The sequence below is a fragment of the Tarenaya hassleriana genome, unplaced genomic scaffold (genome assembly GCF_000463585.1).
Source record: "Tarenaya hassleriana unplaced genomic scaffold, ASM46358v1 Cleome9, whole genome shotgun sequence".
Classification (NCBI taxonomy): Eukaryota; Viridiplantae; Streptophyta; class Magnoliopsida; order Brassicales; family Cleomaceae; genus Tarenaya; species Tarenaya hassleriana.
In genome coordinates, this window is record NW_010971389.1 from 4,068,349 (window position 1) to 4,084,281 (window position 15,933).

Sequence of the window (15,933 nt, forward strand, 5' to 3'; positions counted from 1 at the left end):
GTTGGCTTGCCTCGCTTCTCTCGGAACTTGGTTTCTCATCCTCCTTGACACCGGTCATCTACTGTGATAATATTGGAGCCACTTATCTAACTGCGAATCCGGTGTTTCATTCCCGCATGAAGCACATTGCTCTTGACTATTTTTTTGTTCGTGGTCTTGTTGAGTCGGGAGATCTTCGAGTGACACACATTTCGGCCTCTGATCAGCTTGCAGATGTTCTCACGAAACCCTTATCCGGTTCTCAATTTCATGATCTTTGTGTCAAGATTGGAGTCACCTCCGGTGATCCATCTTGAGGGGGCGTATAAGAGGGTATATATGTAATATCATGTATACATAATTAGGATTATCACATTTGTATAAATACTCTAATATTGATTAATAAAGTCAAGCTTCCTTTTGTTAGTATTATAGGTTGAACAGTTAAAGTATCAAATTAAACCTCTCTCATGCAAACTATTGTAGCGTTCAAGTTCTTGCTTCGGCCATTGTTGTCACCTCACCGTAGCTTTTGTTAGGTTTGAAGAATTGTGGAATGTAACAAGTGTTTATATAGATTTCATGAATATATATATAGATATAGTTGATTTGAATTTATTGGGTTGTAGATGTATTCATCTATTCGAATTTTAGATCCAATCTTATTAAATCTTTTTATAATTAATGATCACATTATGATGATTTGGATTTTATTGGATTGTACATCATTTCCGATGCTATCCGATTGTGCATGGCATAATGTTTGGAAATTGGGATTCACTTGAAAGTTGTTTTTTTAGATTTTACTATGATATAAAATTAATGAGGTGTGTCTATATGTAAGGTATAAAAAATATAAAAAAAATGTTCATTCTCGAGATTAGAAGCGTTTTCCAGAATAAACTTTTATAGAAAATTATACTGTTATGAAAGGAATAATTAGAAAATTTCCGGTTTTACTGTATTTTAAAAGTGTATGTTATTGATTTTTTTTTATCGGGGTATAAACAAAATAATGTTTTCTAAAAAAAATGATAACATTTCTTAAAATTTTATCTTAATTCATATGTTTTATAAGTTTTGACAGTTTTTATATTCTCTTATTTATTTTTATTTTTTTCTAACAAAAATTTAAGCATTTACGATTTCAAACATTATGCACATCATTAGTAAAGCATACCCAGTCTGTCCACTGCATTATTTATTGGCGAACTTCTGAATTCTATAAATTCGGAGAACAAATCATATAGTAATACTCTCAACATGTATGAAAAAAATTTCCATTGTCGGAATTATCTAATGTTAAATAATAAACCATTTATAAATGTTGTACAATGAAAAAAAAGGCTATATATAAATACACAGTTTGATTTTTTTTTAAAAAAAAATTACTGAGATAAATGATGAATGATTCAATTTACTTGAAGTTTAAAAATTGGAAGGGATCATGCTGCGCACGTCCAAGATTTGATATATATATTTTTCTTTAATATATTAAACGTGTGGTACACGAGCTTAAATATTTTATCTATATAGTACCAATGTACCATAGTACAGATGGATCACACGTCGCCAACCATATATCTAATTGATATTCTGATATTAAAAAAATTAAGCACGTGATTAATAAGTGTTTTTAACGCATTTTGGGGGTTTAGATCCAGTCTTAATCATTTGTTTTACACTTAACGATCACACATCCTCATGATTCTTGGGGATTTGCTAACGAAGAGAGAGAAATGGCTATGATAATGTAACCCTATACTCCTATAAATACCGTAACACTGTAAGACTTGATCACTTCAACAAGATCCATAAGCAGAGAGAGAGAGAGAGAGAGAGAGAGAGAGAGAGAGAGAGATGGCTAATACCCTTGGGAAGAATGCTTTCATCTTCATTGTTTTCTTCACCCTCTTCATCGGTAATATACAAGCATTTCGAGTCTTCAATGGTTTTGATCCCACGTGCATAATGTTATTTTTCTTCACATGCAAAGGGAATGTCTAGGGTTACTTACATTCGTTGTGACACTTTATCTTGGTTGTTATCCTCACGCCAATATTGAAACATACATCATGTTTTACCTTTATTTATTTATTTATTTATTTTGGCATGAACCACAGGAGCATCTCTATCCTGTGAAGTCTCGACCTACTTCAGAGATGGTACGTCTTGCAGTGATTGCAACCGTAGATGCACATACGCCTACGCGTATAAACGGGGCGCTTGTGTTGGATTATGGCCGCTTCGTCAATGCGTCTGCTACAAAGGCTGTGGCAAGTGAACGATTGAATATATATGAACCATCATCCAATATGGGTATGCTTATATATATATATATAAGCATATGAGCGTGAGAATGTGTGTTAATTTGTTCTTTCATGTTGTCTATGATTGCACCCATGTTTGTGTTTGTTTGTTTGCTTGTGTTTGATTTTGTAATAAAAAGAAAGGGCTGCGTACAGCCCCTTTTGTGATTGTTTCTTTTTGGCAATGAATGTGAAAGAATGAAATCCAATGCTCCATATGTCAAAAATGATTTTCAACATATATATATATATACACATCGGGAATGAAAATTCGACAAAGATCTTCAAATCAAGTGGTTGGGAAACCCATTCGAGAATCGAAATCAAACATGATTTGTAAAAGAGATGTATGATATATATGAATTCCAAATTCAAGATCTGTAAGAGAAAGATAGAACGCATTATGGATATAAAGGACGACGTGACCTCCAATTGCAAATCCTATACATACATGCAACGGCATTATATATTGTAATACGTTCTCAAAGGAACTGTTGTAGACGCTAATTAATGAAAGTCAAACTTGCAAGAAAACGAATACAGTTCATTGCACAAATTCTTTTCTTTATTAACAAATTAACATTCCATAACAACAAAATGTAAAATTTATTATATCCAAATCCCTTTGTATGAGACTTTCATTTGTCACACGTTTTTTTTTGGGTAGAGTTATTTTAGCCAGCTGCTATCCAGTCTGTCTTATGAATTAATAGCTGGAATTCTGATCTAATAATAATTCTACAAAATTCCAAGAAAAAACTCATATGCTTCAAATAAATGATTTAATGATTTTGAAGTAAAAAAATGATTGTAAGGGATCATGCTGAAGATTTGAGATTATTATTATTATTATTATTATTATTATTATTATTATTATTATTATTATTATTATTATTATTATTATTATTATTATTATTATTATTCTTATTATTATTATTATTATTATTATTATTATTATTATTATTATTACTACTACTACTACTACTATTATTATTATTATAGGATACATGTGTTCTCACTACAAAAAAACTGTTTTTTTGCAAGAAAAATTTGTGTTGCAAACAGCGTAATTTCGTTGCAAAATGGCTTTTGCAACGAAAAAGAAACGAAATTTCTTGCGTTGGTAACGCGTCGTTGCAAACTAGAGATCGTTGCTAATCGTTGCAACTAGCAACGACTTAGCAACGCAAAATATTTCGTTGCTAATCTAGCAACGAAATCACAACGCACCGTTTTCGTTGCTACTTACAACGAAATTTCTTGCGTTGCTATAGCGTTGTAAAATTAGCAACGAAATTTCGTTGGTAGTAGCAACGTATTTAGAACGAAAATTTTGCGTTGCTAATAGCAACGCTTAGCAACGCAAAATTTTCGTTGCTACTAACGCATAGCAACGAAAACTGCGTTGCAACGATTGTTATGCGTATTATAAAAATCCTAAGTTTGCAACGAAAGTGCGTTGCAACGTTGCGTTGCAAAGTTTCTTGCAACGTTTGTAGCAACTATTTTTTGCGTTGCAAAAGTGTATTAGCAACGAAATATTTCGTTGCTAACTTTTAAAAAAAATTAAAAAAAATAAAAAACAAAAAAAATACAATTTATTGAAAATCAAAATCGTTCAAATTAACATCGGGCGCATCTTCACCACCATCGTCGGGAGCATCATCATTTGCACTGCTACCTCCTGCACCGCCGATGTTGACATTTCCTATGTTTTGGTCAACTAGCAGTTGGAGGTAGTTGTGTCGCTGCTTTAATTCGTCGTACTTAGCTCGCGATACAAAATTGTTCTGCACATGTTCTTCTAATTCTTGGAGTAGTGTGACAATCTCCTGAACAACTGGTGCTCCTCTTTCCCCGGCAGCGGTGTTGATGATATCTTGTTTGAGCGACCTCGTATCCGAGAGATTCGCATGCCGCGTAACATTTCTCCGCTGCTTCCGAGCATGACACTTGGTCGTTGGGCAACTCCTTTTGGCAGTATGATCCCTTTGCCCTTTCCACCTCTATATATATATATATATATAACCAAAGAATCATATACACATGTATACATGTATGTATGTATGTATGTAATGTATGTATGTCTGTATGTACAGCATGGCTTACCAGTTGCAAGGAGAACGATGAGCAAGACGGCGAAAACAAGAGCAGATTTGATAGGCTTCGCCATCTTTCTGGTCTATACGGCCTTTGCTTGTTTACGAAAATGAAAGTCACGGTATCGAAATTTATATTTGAAAACGAGGGGTTCCACATTAGTAATTATTGGCTTTCTGGATCGAAGCAGATGAGTGGAGGAGGAAATCACACGTCCTGCATGGCCCATACTCCTTGTTACCTTCAATCATTGTCGGTAGGTTGAACAGTTAAAGTATCAAACCTCTCTCATGCAAACTATTGTAGCGTTCAAGTTCTTGCTTCGGCCATTGTTGTTACCTCACCGCAGCTTTTGTCAGGTTTGAAGAATTGTGGAATGTAACAAGTGTTTTATATATATATATATATATATATATATATATATATATCGTTGATTTGTATCTATTGGGTATCAGATGTATTAATCTATTCGAATTTTAGATCCAATCTTATTAAATCTTTTTATACTTAATGATCACATTATGATGATTTGGATTTTATTGGATTGCGCATCATTTCCGATGCTATCCGATTGTGCATGGCATAATTAGTGATGTAAAACGGGCCGGCCCGGACCGGCTCCGCCCCAGCTCATTTTTTGCTCAGTCCGTTCGGCCCGTTTTTTTACGAGCTAGAAAAACTCTGACCCAGACCAAATTATCCGAGCTCCGAGCCGGCTCGCGAGCCAGCCCGTTTTTATTTAATTATTCGAAAATTTTTTAAAATTACATAAAAATTAATCATTTAAAGTCTACATAACAATATTTTGAATTCATACAATATAACATAAAATATTTAACATAACAATCCATAAAACTATATCTAAATCAAGGAAAATTAACAAAACCAAACCATACACCAACAACATCAAAATATAACAAAAATATACATCAACATCAACATAAAAAGTGTAATACACCAACAACATCAAAATATAACAAAAAATATACACCAATATCAACATATGATGAATTTTAATTTGGTATATAAACAGAAGAAGTGAAGAAATTAAAGTATGAAACCTTAATTTTTTTTTAATGTCAGCTCGCGAGCCGGCTGGCGAACCGACCGAGCTAGCCCGGATAGGCTCGGGCTCGTCGCGAGCTGACTCGTTCGGCCCGTTTTTATTTGGTCTTTTATTTTTTCAGTCCAACTCGATAAAAAACGAGCCAACCGCGAGCCAGCTCGCGAGCCTGGCTCATTTTGACATCACTAGCCCCATGTGTTTGTTACGCAACCAACTCCCTGAAACACGAGATCATATTTTTTTTACTGCAGCTACTCCACCACCGTCCTTCGTTGGGCTATGGACAGGCTAGGCGTTTCATTACTAGATTTTTCTTGGCCACATGTTATCCGGCATAATGTTTGGAAATTGGGATTCACTTGAAAGTTTTTTTTTTTTAGATTTTACTGTGATATAAAATTAATGAGGTGTCTATATGTAAGGCATAAAAAATATAAAAAATGTTTTTATTCTCGAGATTAGAAGCGTTTTCAAGAATAAACTTTTATAGAAAATTATTGTGAAGTGTTCTTTTACCGAGAGCTGGGTGTTTTGTTTGACTGTCATAGAAATTTTGCGGCTTTACTGTATTTTAAAAGTGTATTTTATTGATTTTTTTTTATCGGGGTATAAACAATATAATGTTTTCTATAAAAAATGATAACATTTCTTGAAATTATATCTTAATTTTATTAATTTTATAAGTTTTGACAGTTTTTATATTCTCTTATTTATTTTTATTTTTTTCCTAACAAAAATGTAAGCATTTACGATTTCAAACTTTATGCACATATCATTAGTAAAGCATCTCCAGTCTGTCGACTGCATTATTTATTGGCGTACTTCTGAATTCTATAAATTCGGAGAACAAATCATATAGTAATACATGTATGAAAAAAATTTCCATTGTCGGAATTATCTAATGTTCGATAACAAACCATTTGGAAATGTTGTACAAAAAAAAAAGGATATATATATAAATCCAAAGTTTGATTGTTTTTTTTTTATAAAAAATTACTGAGATAAAAGATGAATGATTCAATTTACTTGAAGTATAAAAATTGGAAAGGATCATGCTGCGCACGTCCAAGATTTGATATATATATATATATGTATATTAAACGTGTGGTACACGAACTAAAATATTTTATCTATATAGTACCATAGTACAGATGGATCGCATGTCACCAGCCATATATCTAATTGATATTCTGATATTAAAAAAAATAAGCACGTGATTAATAAGTGTTAATAACGCGTTTTGGGGGGTTAGATCCAGTCTTAATCGTTCGTTTTACACTTAATGATCACACATCCTCATGATTCTCGGGGATTTGCTAACGAAGAGAGAGAAACGACTAAGATAATGCAATCCTACTCCTATAAATACGGTAACCCTGTAAGACTTGATCACTCCAACAAGATCCATAAGCAGAGAGAGAGAGAGAGAGAGAGAGAGAGAGAGAGATGGCTAACACTCTTGTGAAGAATGCTTTCGTCTTGGCTGTTTTCTTCACCCTTGTCATCGGTAATAAGCCTTTCTAAACACTCGGGGTGTGACCCACAAAACCCTCTTTAAGAAACCAGTTAAAAGCGAAGAAATTTTAATTTATTGTGCATCTCAATTAGTTTCACCAAAGAAAATTTTGATTTTGATCGATGACACAACAAGTGTACCGATCGTCGCTGTTTTCTTTCGTGAGCCACAGGAATGTCTCTGGCCTGTGAAACCACGTCGCGCTTGTCGGAATTCACCTCTTGCAGTGAATGCAACGACTTCTGCACATACAGACATTTCAAGCGGGGCGCTTGCGTGGGATTATGGCCGTTTCGCGAATGCGTCTGCTACAGAGACTGTGGCAAGTGAACGACGAATATGCAAACCGTCATCCAGTATGGGTATACGCTTATTACATATATATACATATATATATATGTCAGTTTAAGCAAGAAAAATGAATAACGTATGAGTGTGAGAATGTGTGTTAATCTGTCTTTCTATTGTAATAAAAAGAAAGGGTTCTTTCTTTCATGTTGTTCATGAACTTGCATTGTGTGTGTGCGTGTGTTTGGATTTTGTAATTTTTTTTTTTAAAAAAAAGAAAGGGCTCGTTACAGGCCCTTTTTGCGACTGTTTCTTTTTCTAGCAACGACTGTGAAAAAAGAAGGGAATCCAACGCTACGCATATATAGCAAAATGGTTTCCGGCATGTATAGACACCGGGAATGGAATTCAACGAAGATTTTCAAATCCTGGTTGACATGCAACCAAGATGATGCTATCGATACTCAATATAACTCATCCGAGAATCGAAATTAAACATAGAACGCATTGTTGGGGACGGCAATCGTTGATGACATCAATACTCCGATAATTCGAACGATTCTAGATAAGTATCTGAAATTAAAATTAAAATTATTTTGTCGAAGTATATGAAACACAGTTTCTTTAATTTCGATTTCCGTGCCACCTCTAAAACTTTGAGGTTATTGGAACACAGTGATTTCACAGGATACAATGACCGCATATTTGGAAGAAACTTTTCAAATACCAAGCGAACTTAGAGAGAGATATGAACAAATATGTGAATGTTCTTTTTTTTTTCACTATAATGTTTGTTTTTTTTATGTGATTAATGAGCGAACCCAAAACTCCATATTCATAGTAGATGAGAGAATATTAAAATAAAATCAATTTGATTTTCAAAATTCAAGTTAGATTTTATTTTGATATTATCTCAATCATATTTGATAAATTTTCTGCATATTTCAAAATCAATCAAGAATATTCTCTCAATATTTTTCAGATTTTATTAAAATTTCTAGAATATTCTCACAGGTTAGGTCTGTTTTGATTCTATCAAATAAACCCAAATTCATCACGAGAAACGAGTACAATCGTTAATTAACGTTCCACATGAGCTCCAAAACAACGACCAATATAATATGTGTGGATTTGTATTTGACTTTCATTTGTCACACGTTTTTTTTTTTTTTGGTAGAGTATGCTATCCAGTCTGTCTTATGAATCACCAATTAATAGCTGGAATTCTGATCTAATAATAATTCTACAAAATTCCAAGAAAAAAAAAACTCATATGCATCAAATAAAAAAAAAATGATTCTAAGGGATCATGCTGAAGATTTGAGATTATTAATTATAGGATGAATATCGGAAATAGATGTTGATAACGTGGAGCACGATTCATTCTCTGTGTCTCCACATGACAATTTTAAGGATGCCTGTACGAACCGAACCATCTCTCTGGTGTTCTAATACATAGGCATATCTTTTAAGTTGAATCTTCGTTGGTTAATGAATTATAGATCCAATCTTAATCCATTTTCTTGATTTAATGACCACATGGTTATGACGATTCTTCGGGATTTGTTCTTTGTTAACAAAAGTCCAAGAGAGAAAACGTTAATGCTGTACTAACCCTCCTTCTCCCTCTCCTATAAATACCATTCCAGAGTCCCCCGCTTCAACCAAGCAGAGGCAGAGAGAGATGGCTAAGACTCTTGTCAAGAACACTTTCATCTGCATTGTTTTCGTCACCCTTTTCATCGCGACGACGGGTAATAACCATTTTTCGAAATTTCTATGGCTCCGATCCACATATAACACATGTGTGTGTGTGTATATATAGATATAATGTTATATTATTGAATACACTACATATGTTTGCCTATTGTTTTTTTTTTAATCTGCTCGCTGTCAGTCCAAGGAAAATCTCTACACAGGGAATGCAAGTTCTCGCTAGGGGACTTCGTCTCTTGCAGCGATTGCAACGACAAGTGCACGCAGACGTACAGGTCTAAACGGGGAGCTTGTGAGGGCTCCTGGCCCTTCCGCCAATGCACTTGCTACTATGACTGCGGCTGGTGAACGTATGCATACGATACATACATACATATATATGTGTGCGTATGACTTCGAAGGCTTTCGTGTTGCTTGCTTTGAACAATAAAAAAGAAAGGGCTCTTTCAAGCCTTTTTATGATTGTACCAATCGAGTCTGCTGTTGCTTTCCCGTTTCTTGTTTCTTAATAGAATTGTGTTCGATCCATTGTCATAAAGACCACATCCAAAGTTCATGTATATTTGCGACCCCTTTTGGTTAATACGAGCTCGAAGTAGAACAACATGGGAACCTTCTTCTTGGTCCGGATGGTTAGGCTGGGTGAGACGAGACGAGAGCGTGTTCATTAAACGAGCTTGAGGGTACTATGGTCATTTTGTGGGGGAGGTGGTTGAAGTCTTTTAGGATTGTACCGAGTCTGTTCTCACTGCCAAAGCAGTATTGAGGTAGAAACCATCAAATTTCTTACAAGCATCAGACTTGAATTGAAACGGAACCTGCCCTTCAGTTTGTATGTCTTGTCACCCTTCATAGGATTGTCGAGCAGGATCATCTAAAGCCTACCAAAATCACATGCAAGAACAGTGTTATTGGTCTTGCCTTAAATCCGGAGTATTCCAGCTGATAAGAGAACCGCTCAAAAAAAAGAAAGGGCTCGTTACAGGCCCTTTTTGCGACTGTTTCTTTTTCTAGCAACGACTGTGAAAAAAGAAGGGAATCCAACGCTACGCATATATAGCAAAATGGTTTCCGGCATGTATAGACACCGGGAATGGAATTCAACGAAGATTTTCAAATCCTGGTTGACATGCAACCAAGATGATGCTATCGATACTCAATATAACTCATCCGAGAATCGAAATTAAACATAGAACGCATTGTTGGGGACGGCAATCGTTGATGACATCAATACTCCGATAATTCGAACGATTCTAGATAAGTATCTGAAATTACTGCAATGCTCGGGAATTGCTTCTTCTGGATTTCTTCCAACACGGTTTCCTTTGAGGTCTCGGGTTCGCCGTCAACTTCTTGCCCTGCTGTTTGATGAGATGTCTCAGCTTTGTTCTTGCACAATCTTTGAATCCATGGGTGCAGAAGTGTTATGTCTTTCCCCACCAGTTTCGTGTTCTTGAATTGTAACGCTGAGTGTTGTTCTTTATTTCTGGTTTGGGGATTGTTGAGATTACTTTTTACGATTCTTTGGAAGAAATCGTTCATATTCTCGCCCGGTGATGCTTCTTCAATCTTCATGCTCTTTGTTCCACACCCGCTGAAATTTGAAGCACCCGTTTTCAGACGTTTGACCCATGTGCTGCAATGTTCAGGGTCTGACTGTACACGCTTGCTCTCTTTAGGCAACAGGCTGTTGTAAAGAAAGTGCTCCATTTTCATGCTTTGAGTCTCTGTCTCTGAGGTGCTTGCCTCTCCTCCACGCCTATCCACTGGAACCACCGGTGGTTCTTGATTCATGTCTGGTATTTCAACATGCTGAACTGCCGATTGATTTTTTCTTCCTTGACCCTGCAAAATGCTCAAGACCAATGGGTTAAAGTTACGATTAATAGCTGTGACAGACAATGGCGATGGACATAGAGATAAGTCACAGACTCCATGGGACATACTGCAACACATGTCCATTGATATTTGGCAAATTCAACACAACTCCAAACAAAGCACTGGTAAAAAAAAATCCGAATTCCAATACTGAAGCACACGGAGGCATTACAAATTATTGCCTTAATTGCGAGATGGCTTCATCAGACTTGTTGCACAGTGCATTTGCTTGAACCACACAGCCCAAAAAAGCAATGATTTCCTCATACTTGTCTACTGATTAAAGAGAGGCAGAGGTATATTGTACATTACCTTTGGTGATAATGAAGATGTGGAGCCTGTCAAGAACAAGGAAAACCAGGAAAACTATGAGAAAGAAAGCTCGTGCAGTTTACGACTTCAATAGCTTAAGATTTCAATACGCTTTTGTGGTATACCAGAAGGGCGAATCCTCTGGAAATTATCCATGTCCAAGGTATCAGTCTCAGCCGATGATGCGTTTCTTGCACAAACTGCAGAACTTTCAATTTCATCAATCTTTGTTGACCCTTCCTCCCAATCTTTCAAGCTTTCTAAAGATTGCAGCTTCAATCGTTCTTGGTGACCGAGATCTAAATTAGGCAATAAACCAAGAAACCCGCTAAACATTTTTCCTTCCAGCTTCATGGATACTCGACCATCTTTTGGCAAATTAAGATCAGTCTTCTTAGTGAGGAAGAAATTCCGGGTAGTCTGAGAAAAAGTATGAGGCTCTCCAGAAGTTCCTTCACCCGAATCAACTATTGGGCAAATTCCCATTGGTCTTATTAAGTCGAGTGTGTTTTGTGTACTCTTCACATGAACCGAGATATTAGGATACTGCTTTGAACTGAATTGTCCTTTCTGCTTAAGGCTGGGTGATGGTAAAGCATTTTCTTCCTGTGAATGCATCCATGACGGCATCAATGACCTACTCATGGCCATAGATTTAGAGCTTGCACCTTCACCTTCATGGAAAGACAATGTAGCATCCATTCTTGAGTAAGCCTGAAATCTGTTACACAGTGTGTTTTGTACATTTCTTGCAGCTGTTATACTCTCGCTTTGCCGGGAAACATTGAAAATAGGAAACGGTGAGACACCCCAGCCCTCGTTGTCAGGTTTTCTTCCATGATTCTCTTTCAAAATCTCTTCATTATGGACGGCACCCCTAATTGTTTTTCCAAATGCAGAATCACCAACTGCAATATCTGGACTAACCATTGAGGTTTCCTTAGAACATTTGGCATCTTCTTTAAGGGATAAACGACTTTGACTCGGTTGCGCCACCTCAATACCAGTCTGTGTCCAACGACCCAACCAAGCAGATTCATAAGCATGGAAAGGCTTCTTGCTCATTCCATTGCTATCATTGTCCAAACCCATAACATTTTCAGACATTGCACCTTGTTTGGAATCAGAATAAGCCTTCTGATTGCCCTAATCAAAACATGCCTGCAAATCAACGAAGTAAAAGTTCAAGCATGAAAGATGACAACTTTGACAAAAAAAAAAAATCAGAGAAAACTTCATATAAGAAACCCAACAAATCAATTAAACGTCTAAGTACGGCCACCGCATAAACCAAATCGGGAACTGTCTAGAGTTCAAAATCTCCAATTCTACAGAATCAAGACTTCCAAGATTTGAGCCAAAGGCCCCTCTTGTGATCAAAATTTCATCTTGCAACAATCATTAATCTAAAACAGTGTCACGACCACAAGCTTCTTCACCAAATTCTACACATTTCCAAAACTTGTGAAAACCCCAAAACATTGCTGAACATAAAATATCAAACCCAGAACAGAGCAGGAAAAACTATCATCTGGGTGATTTCCAGTTTCAGCCAAATTTTCGGACGACAAGGGAAAACTAACAATTTACCACAAAACCTCCCGAAAAGTCGCATCCTTTAACTCCATACACATGACATGAAAAAAGTAGAAAGATTTATACGCATCGATGCAAGAAGAAACAGATTATAAGATCACAAAAGGGTCGTCATTCAAACCCAGAGTAAGGAAGAAGGTCGACGGCGCTAAAAGTGAAGCATAGCGGTGAAAACCGTCCAAACAAGAGAGAGAGAGAGAGAGAGTACCGTGGAAGGAGAGAGTCCGATGAAAGAAAATGAAAAGACGAGGTTTTTATTTTTGTTTTCTTAAAAACTTTTTTTTTTGGGGGAAAAATCGCGCCTTGACGGAATTTACAAGAATTCCGATATCTCCATAGTAGAAAAACATATCCTTGTATTCGAACTCATCTGATCTTACCTTTTCAATTTAATATTATTTTAATTTGACATGTGATAATATTCAGAAAATAAGGTAAATTATCCAAAAGATAGCAACCCAACAATTTTTAAAATAAGAAGTAGAAATAATAAAGGAAAATTTGTCGTGTGGGGGTGAAAATCACGTGACGTGGTCGCGTTTTGTGCCATACGAACCCTTTGGGTCCCACTCGCGATCCCTATCGCCAATCAAATTAAAGTCTTTGTATTGGTCCCCTGCGAATAATAATTGTTAATATATTTAAATTTAATTTGACATGTTCTTTGATCGAGATCAGCGAAATATATCAATTTTTTTTATGAATCTTTATTTATGAGATGTGATTAAAATATGTCTGCTGTAAATATTTATTATAAAAAGTAAAATAAATTTGGAAAGCTGTTTCGATCGTGATTACATCAATTTGAATTTGGATTCCCCTGTCCAGAAAATGAAAACAATCAAGGCTCTAATTGTAATTCTTAATAATTAAGGGTCAAAGTAGAAAGTTTAAATAAATATAATGACCCCTTTGAAATATATTCGCCAAAGATATGCCACTCGCCCTTCATTTCCTCCTCCTCCGTCGGTTCTTCGTCGGATAGATCTGTACGCTTCCATTATCCCCCCAGTTTCAGAAATTCGCGCGCCATTTCCTTAGCTTGATCAAACCCTAGTTCTTCTCAGGTCAGCTTCTCCTCTTCCTTAACCCTAGTCTCCTAATTTCGCTTGTTGGTCATCGACGTTTCGGTGTCCGTTGTTTGCTGTACTCGTCGGCACGCTTCCTTGTCATTTGATTCATTGATTCTAGTTTTCTGTGTTGATCATTTAATTGCTGCTTTGTTCTGTATCTGCGTGGTATCTTTGAGAGCACTGTATGCATAGGAGGATTTCAGCGATGGGTTTCCTGGGATTTGTGATTTTTTTCGGATCTGGTTTTAGGAGTTTTGATGTTCGAGTATGGTAGCCCTGATTTTTCTGCTTGTTTCCCGGGAAAGTTGAAGCAAAATACGGAGTAAATGTCGAATCTGCTTTGGCTATCGTCGGTCTTGGTTTGGTCCAAGCTTCTCTAAGATGGAAATATTTTGCCTTGGATCATGAAGAAGTTTGCTGCAAGTCGTTTATTGCGCAAAAAGCTGAATGCCAAGCAAAGCATCTGAATGTAACGTTAGCTACTTCTTGTCAACAAAAAACAATGGTTTATTTACGTGTTTAGTTTTTCTATGAATATTGGAAATTATCATGTGTTTTGCAATTGTATATGGTTGAACTATATATTTTGTCTCTAGATCCTGCTGGAGAATTCTGCGGTTCATTCAGACAATTTCCCAACCTTCTTGGGTTCATAGGTTTCTCGATATCTCGTAGGAAATGGAGGGAGTTGGAGGTGACACTGCTTCTATGGCATCACCTGTGCAACAGCAGGCACATGAGGCATGGAGGCTGTATCAGTATTACCTAGACAAAACTACTCCTTATGCGATGTATAGGTGGATCGGGACTCTTGTGATAGCGGCGATATACTGTTTGAGGGTGTACTATGTTCAAGGGTTCTACATTATTTCCTATGCCCTGGGAATCTATATTTTGAACCTGCTGATCGGATTCTTGTCTCCACTGGTTGATCCCGAGCTTGAGGCTTCGGATGGTCCCATGCTACCCACAAAAGGTTCGGATGAGTTCAAGCCCTTTATCCGCCGGCTTCCAGAGTTCAAGTTCTGGTAATTTTACAACTCATGGCCATTTGTATGATATCAAAATCCTAATATAGTAGAAAAGAACTGTCTTTTCTGTATATATCTATGGAGTTTTGGTGTTTCATTAAGCATGGTACGCAGGAATTATATGCTGTATTCTCAGGGATGCTGTTGAGTCATTCGGGTTTCTGCTGGTAAAACACGATACCTGAGAGATATAGGCTTGTCTAGTCCTTGTTGTTCCATGTTGGGATATTCTTAAGGTTATATAAGCCGGGTATGTTTCATTTCCTTAAGCGACTAACTATATGTGCATGACTGTGTTCATGGTCTCTGATGTCAGGTACTCCATGACAAAGGCATTCAGCATAGCATTTGCCATGACATTCTTCTCCTTCTTCGACGTCCCCGTCTTCTGGCCTATTCTACTCTGCTACTGGATCGTTCTCTTCGTCCTGACAATGAGGCGCCAAATCACACACATGATCAAGTACAAATACATCCCATTCAGCTTAGGAAAACAAGTAAGTTCCATCCATATCATCATCTGATTGCGTATACCCATTGTTCTAATCAGTGCTAAATTTATATTTAAACAGAAATATGGAGGCAAGAGCTCCTCCTCTACGAGCGGTGGCCGTTCAGATTGAAGAATATTATTCTACAAAGTTCGAGGAATATATAAACACATACACTTGTGATGATTCTTTTCGATATCTGTTAGCCTATGCATTTGGGTCGTCCTGGGACTGGGAGAGAAATTATATTAGAATAGAACTCTCCAGCCTCGACGAAAAATGTCTCAGAGATGCGCGTGTGACGTGATTCGATTTGTTTTTCATCATATGCAAAGCAATTTCCTTTTTACATCTTTCGACTTTGCAGATTGATTTCTGGTAATTTCGTAAACATATCGTCAATCCCATATTTGAATCTGATGCTGTCAATAAACAGATACCCAGCTTTCGGATGACCAATTTATCCCACCGATCGGATATTTAATCATACGATTCATTTTTCAAAAACATTTATCCTAAAAGTGATAACTTACAATATTTATGAGCTACTGTGGCATTTGTTCAAATTTTTTTGATAA

General features: G+C 36.5%; 2 protein-coding genes and 3 long non-coding RNA genes across 6 annotated transcripts; 4 read left to right on the forward strand and 1 right to left on the reverse strand.

The window, feature by feature from the left end:
* Positions 1-1,805: 1,805 nt before the first annotated feature.
* Positions 1,806-2,458, forward strand: LOC104804349. The gene is made up of 2 exons (XR_770333.1): positions 1,806-1,900; positions 2,103-2,458. It is a non-coding gene; the product is annotated as an uncharacterized LOC104804349 (long non-coding RNA).
* Positions 2,459-6,852: 4,394 nt separating this feature from the next.
* On the forward strand, positions 6,853-7,566 carry LOC104804350. Its single transcript, XR_770334.2, has 2 exons — positions 6,853-6,961; positions 7,143-7,566. It is a non-coding gene; the product is annotated as an uncharacterized LOC104804350 (long non-coding RNA).
* Positions 7,567-8,923: 1,357 nt separating this feature from the next.
* On the forward strand, positions 8,924-9,517 carry LOC104804351. The gene is made up of 2 exons (XR_770335.1): positions 8,924-9,012; positions 9,156-9,517. It is a non-coding gene; the product is annotated as an uncharacterized LOC104804351 (long non-coding RNA).
* Positions 9,518-10,201: 684 nt separating this feature from the next.
* LOC104804555 (F-box protein At2g16365-like) lies at positions 10,202-12,875 on the reverse strand. Its single transcript, XM_019201348.1, has 4 exons — positions 12,755-12,875; positions 11,290-12,325; positions 11,165-11,190; positions 10,202-10,819 (listed from the first exon to the last, which is right to left on the reverse strand). The coding sequence occupies exons 2-4, from the start codon at positions 12,269-12,271 to the stop codon at positions 10,202-10,204; spliced, it is 1,626 nt and encodes a 541-aa protein (XP_019056893.1). The 5' UTR covers positions 12,272-12,325; positions 12,755-12,875.
* Positions 12,876-13,704: 829 nt separating this feature from the next.
* On the forward strand, positions 13,705-15,708 carry LOC104804352 (protein RER1A-like). Of its 2 annotated transcripts, none has more exons than XM_010528619.1 (4): positions 13,705-13,827; positions 14,490-14,861; positions 15,181-15,361; positions 15,437-15,708. In XM_010528619.1, exons 2-4 carry the CDS (start codon positions 14,512-14,514, stop codon positions 15,485-15,487), a joined length of 582 nt encoding a protein of 193 aa, XP_010526921.1. In that variant the 5' UTR covers positions 13,705-13,827; positions 14,490-14,511; the 3' UTR covers positions 15,488-15,708. The 2 variants fall into 2 exon arrangements, with proteins under 2 accessions (XP_010526921.1, XP_010526920.1); XM_010528618.1 differs by having other exon boundaries at positions 13,707-13,827; positions 14,509-14,861.
* Positions 15,709-15,933: the final 225 nt, after the last annotated feature.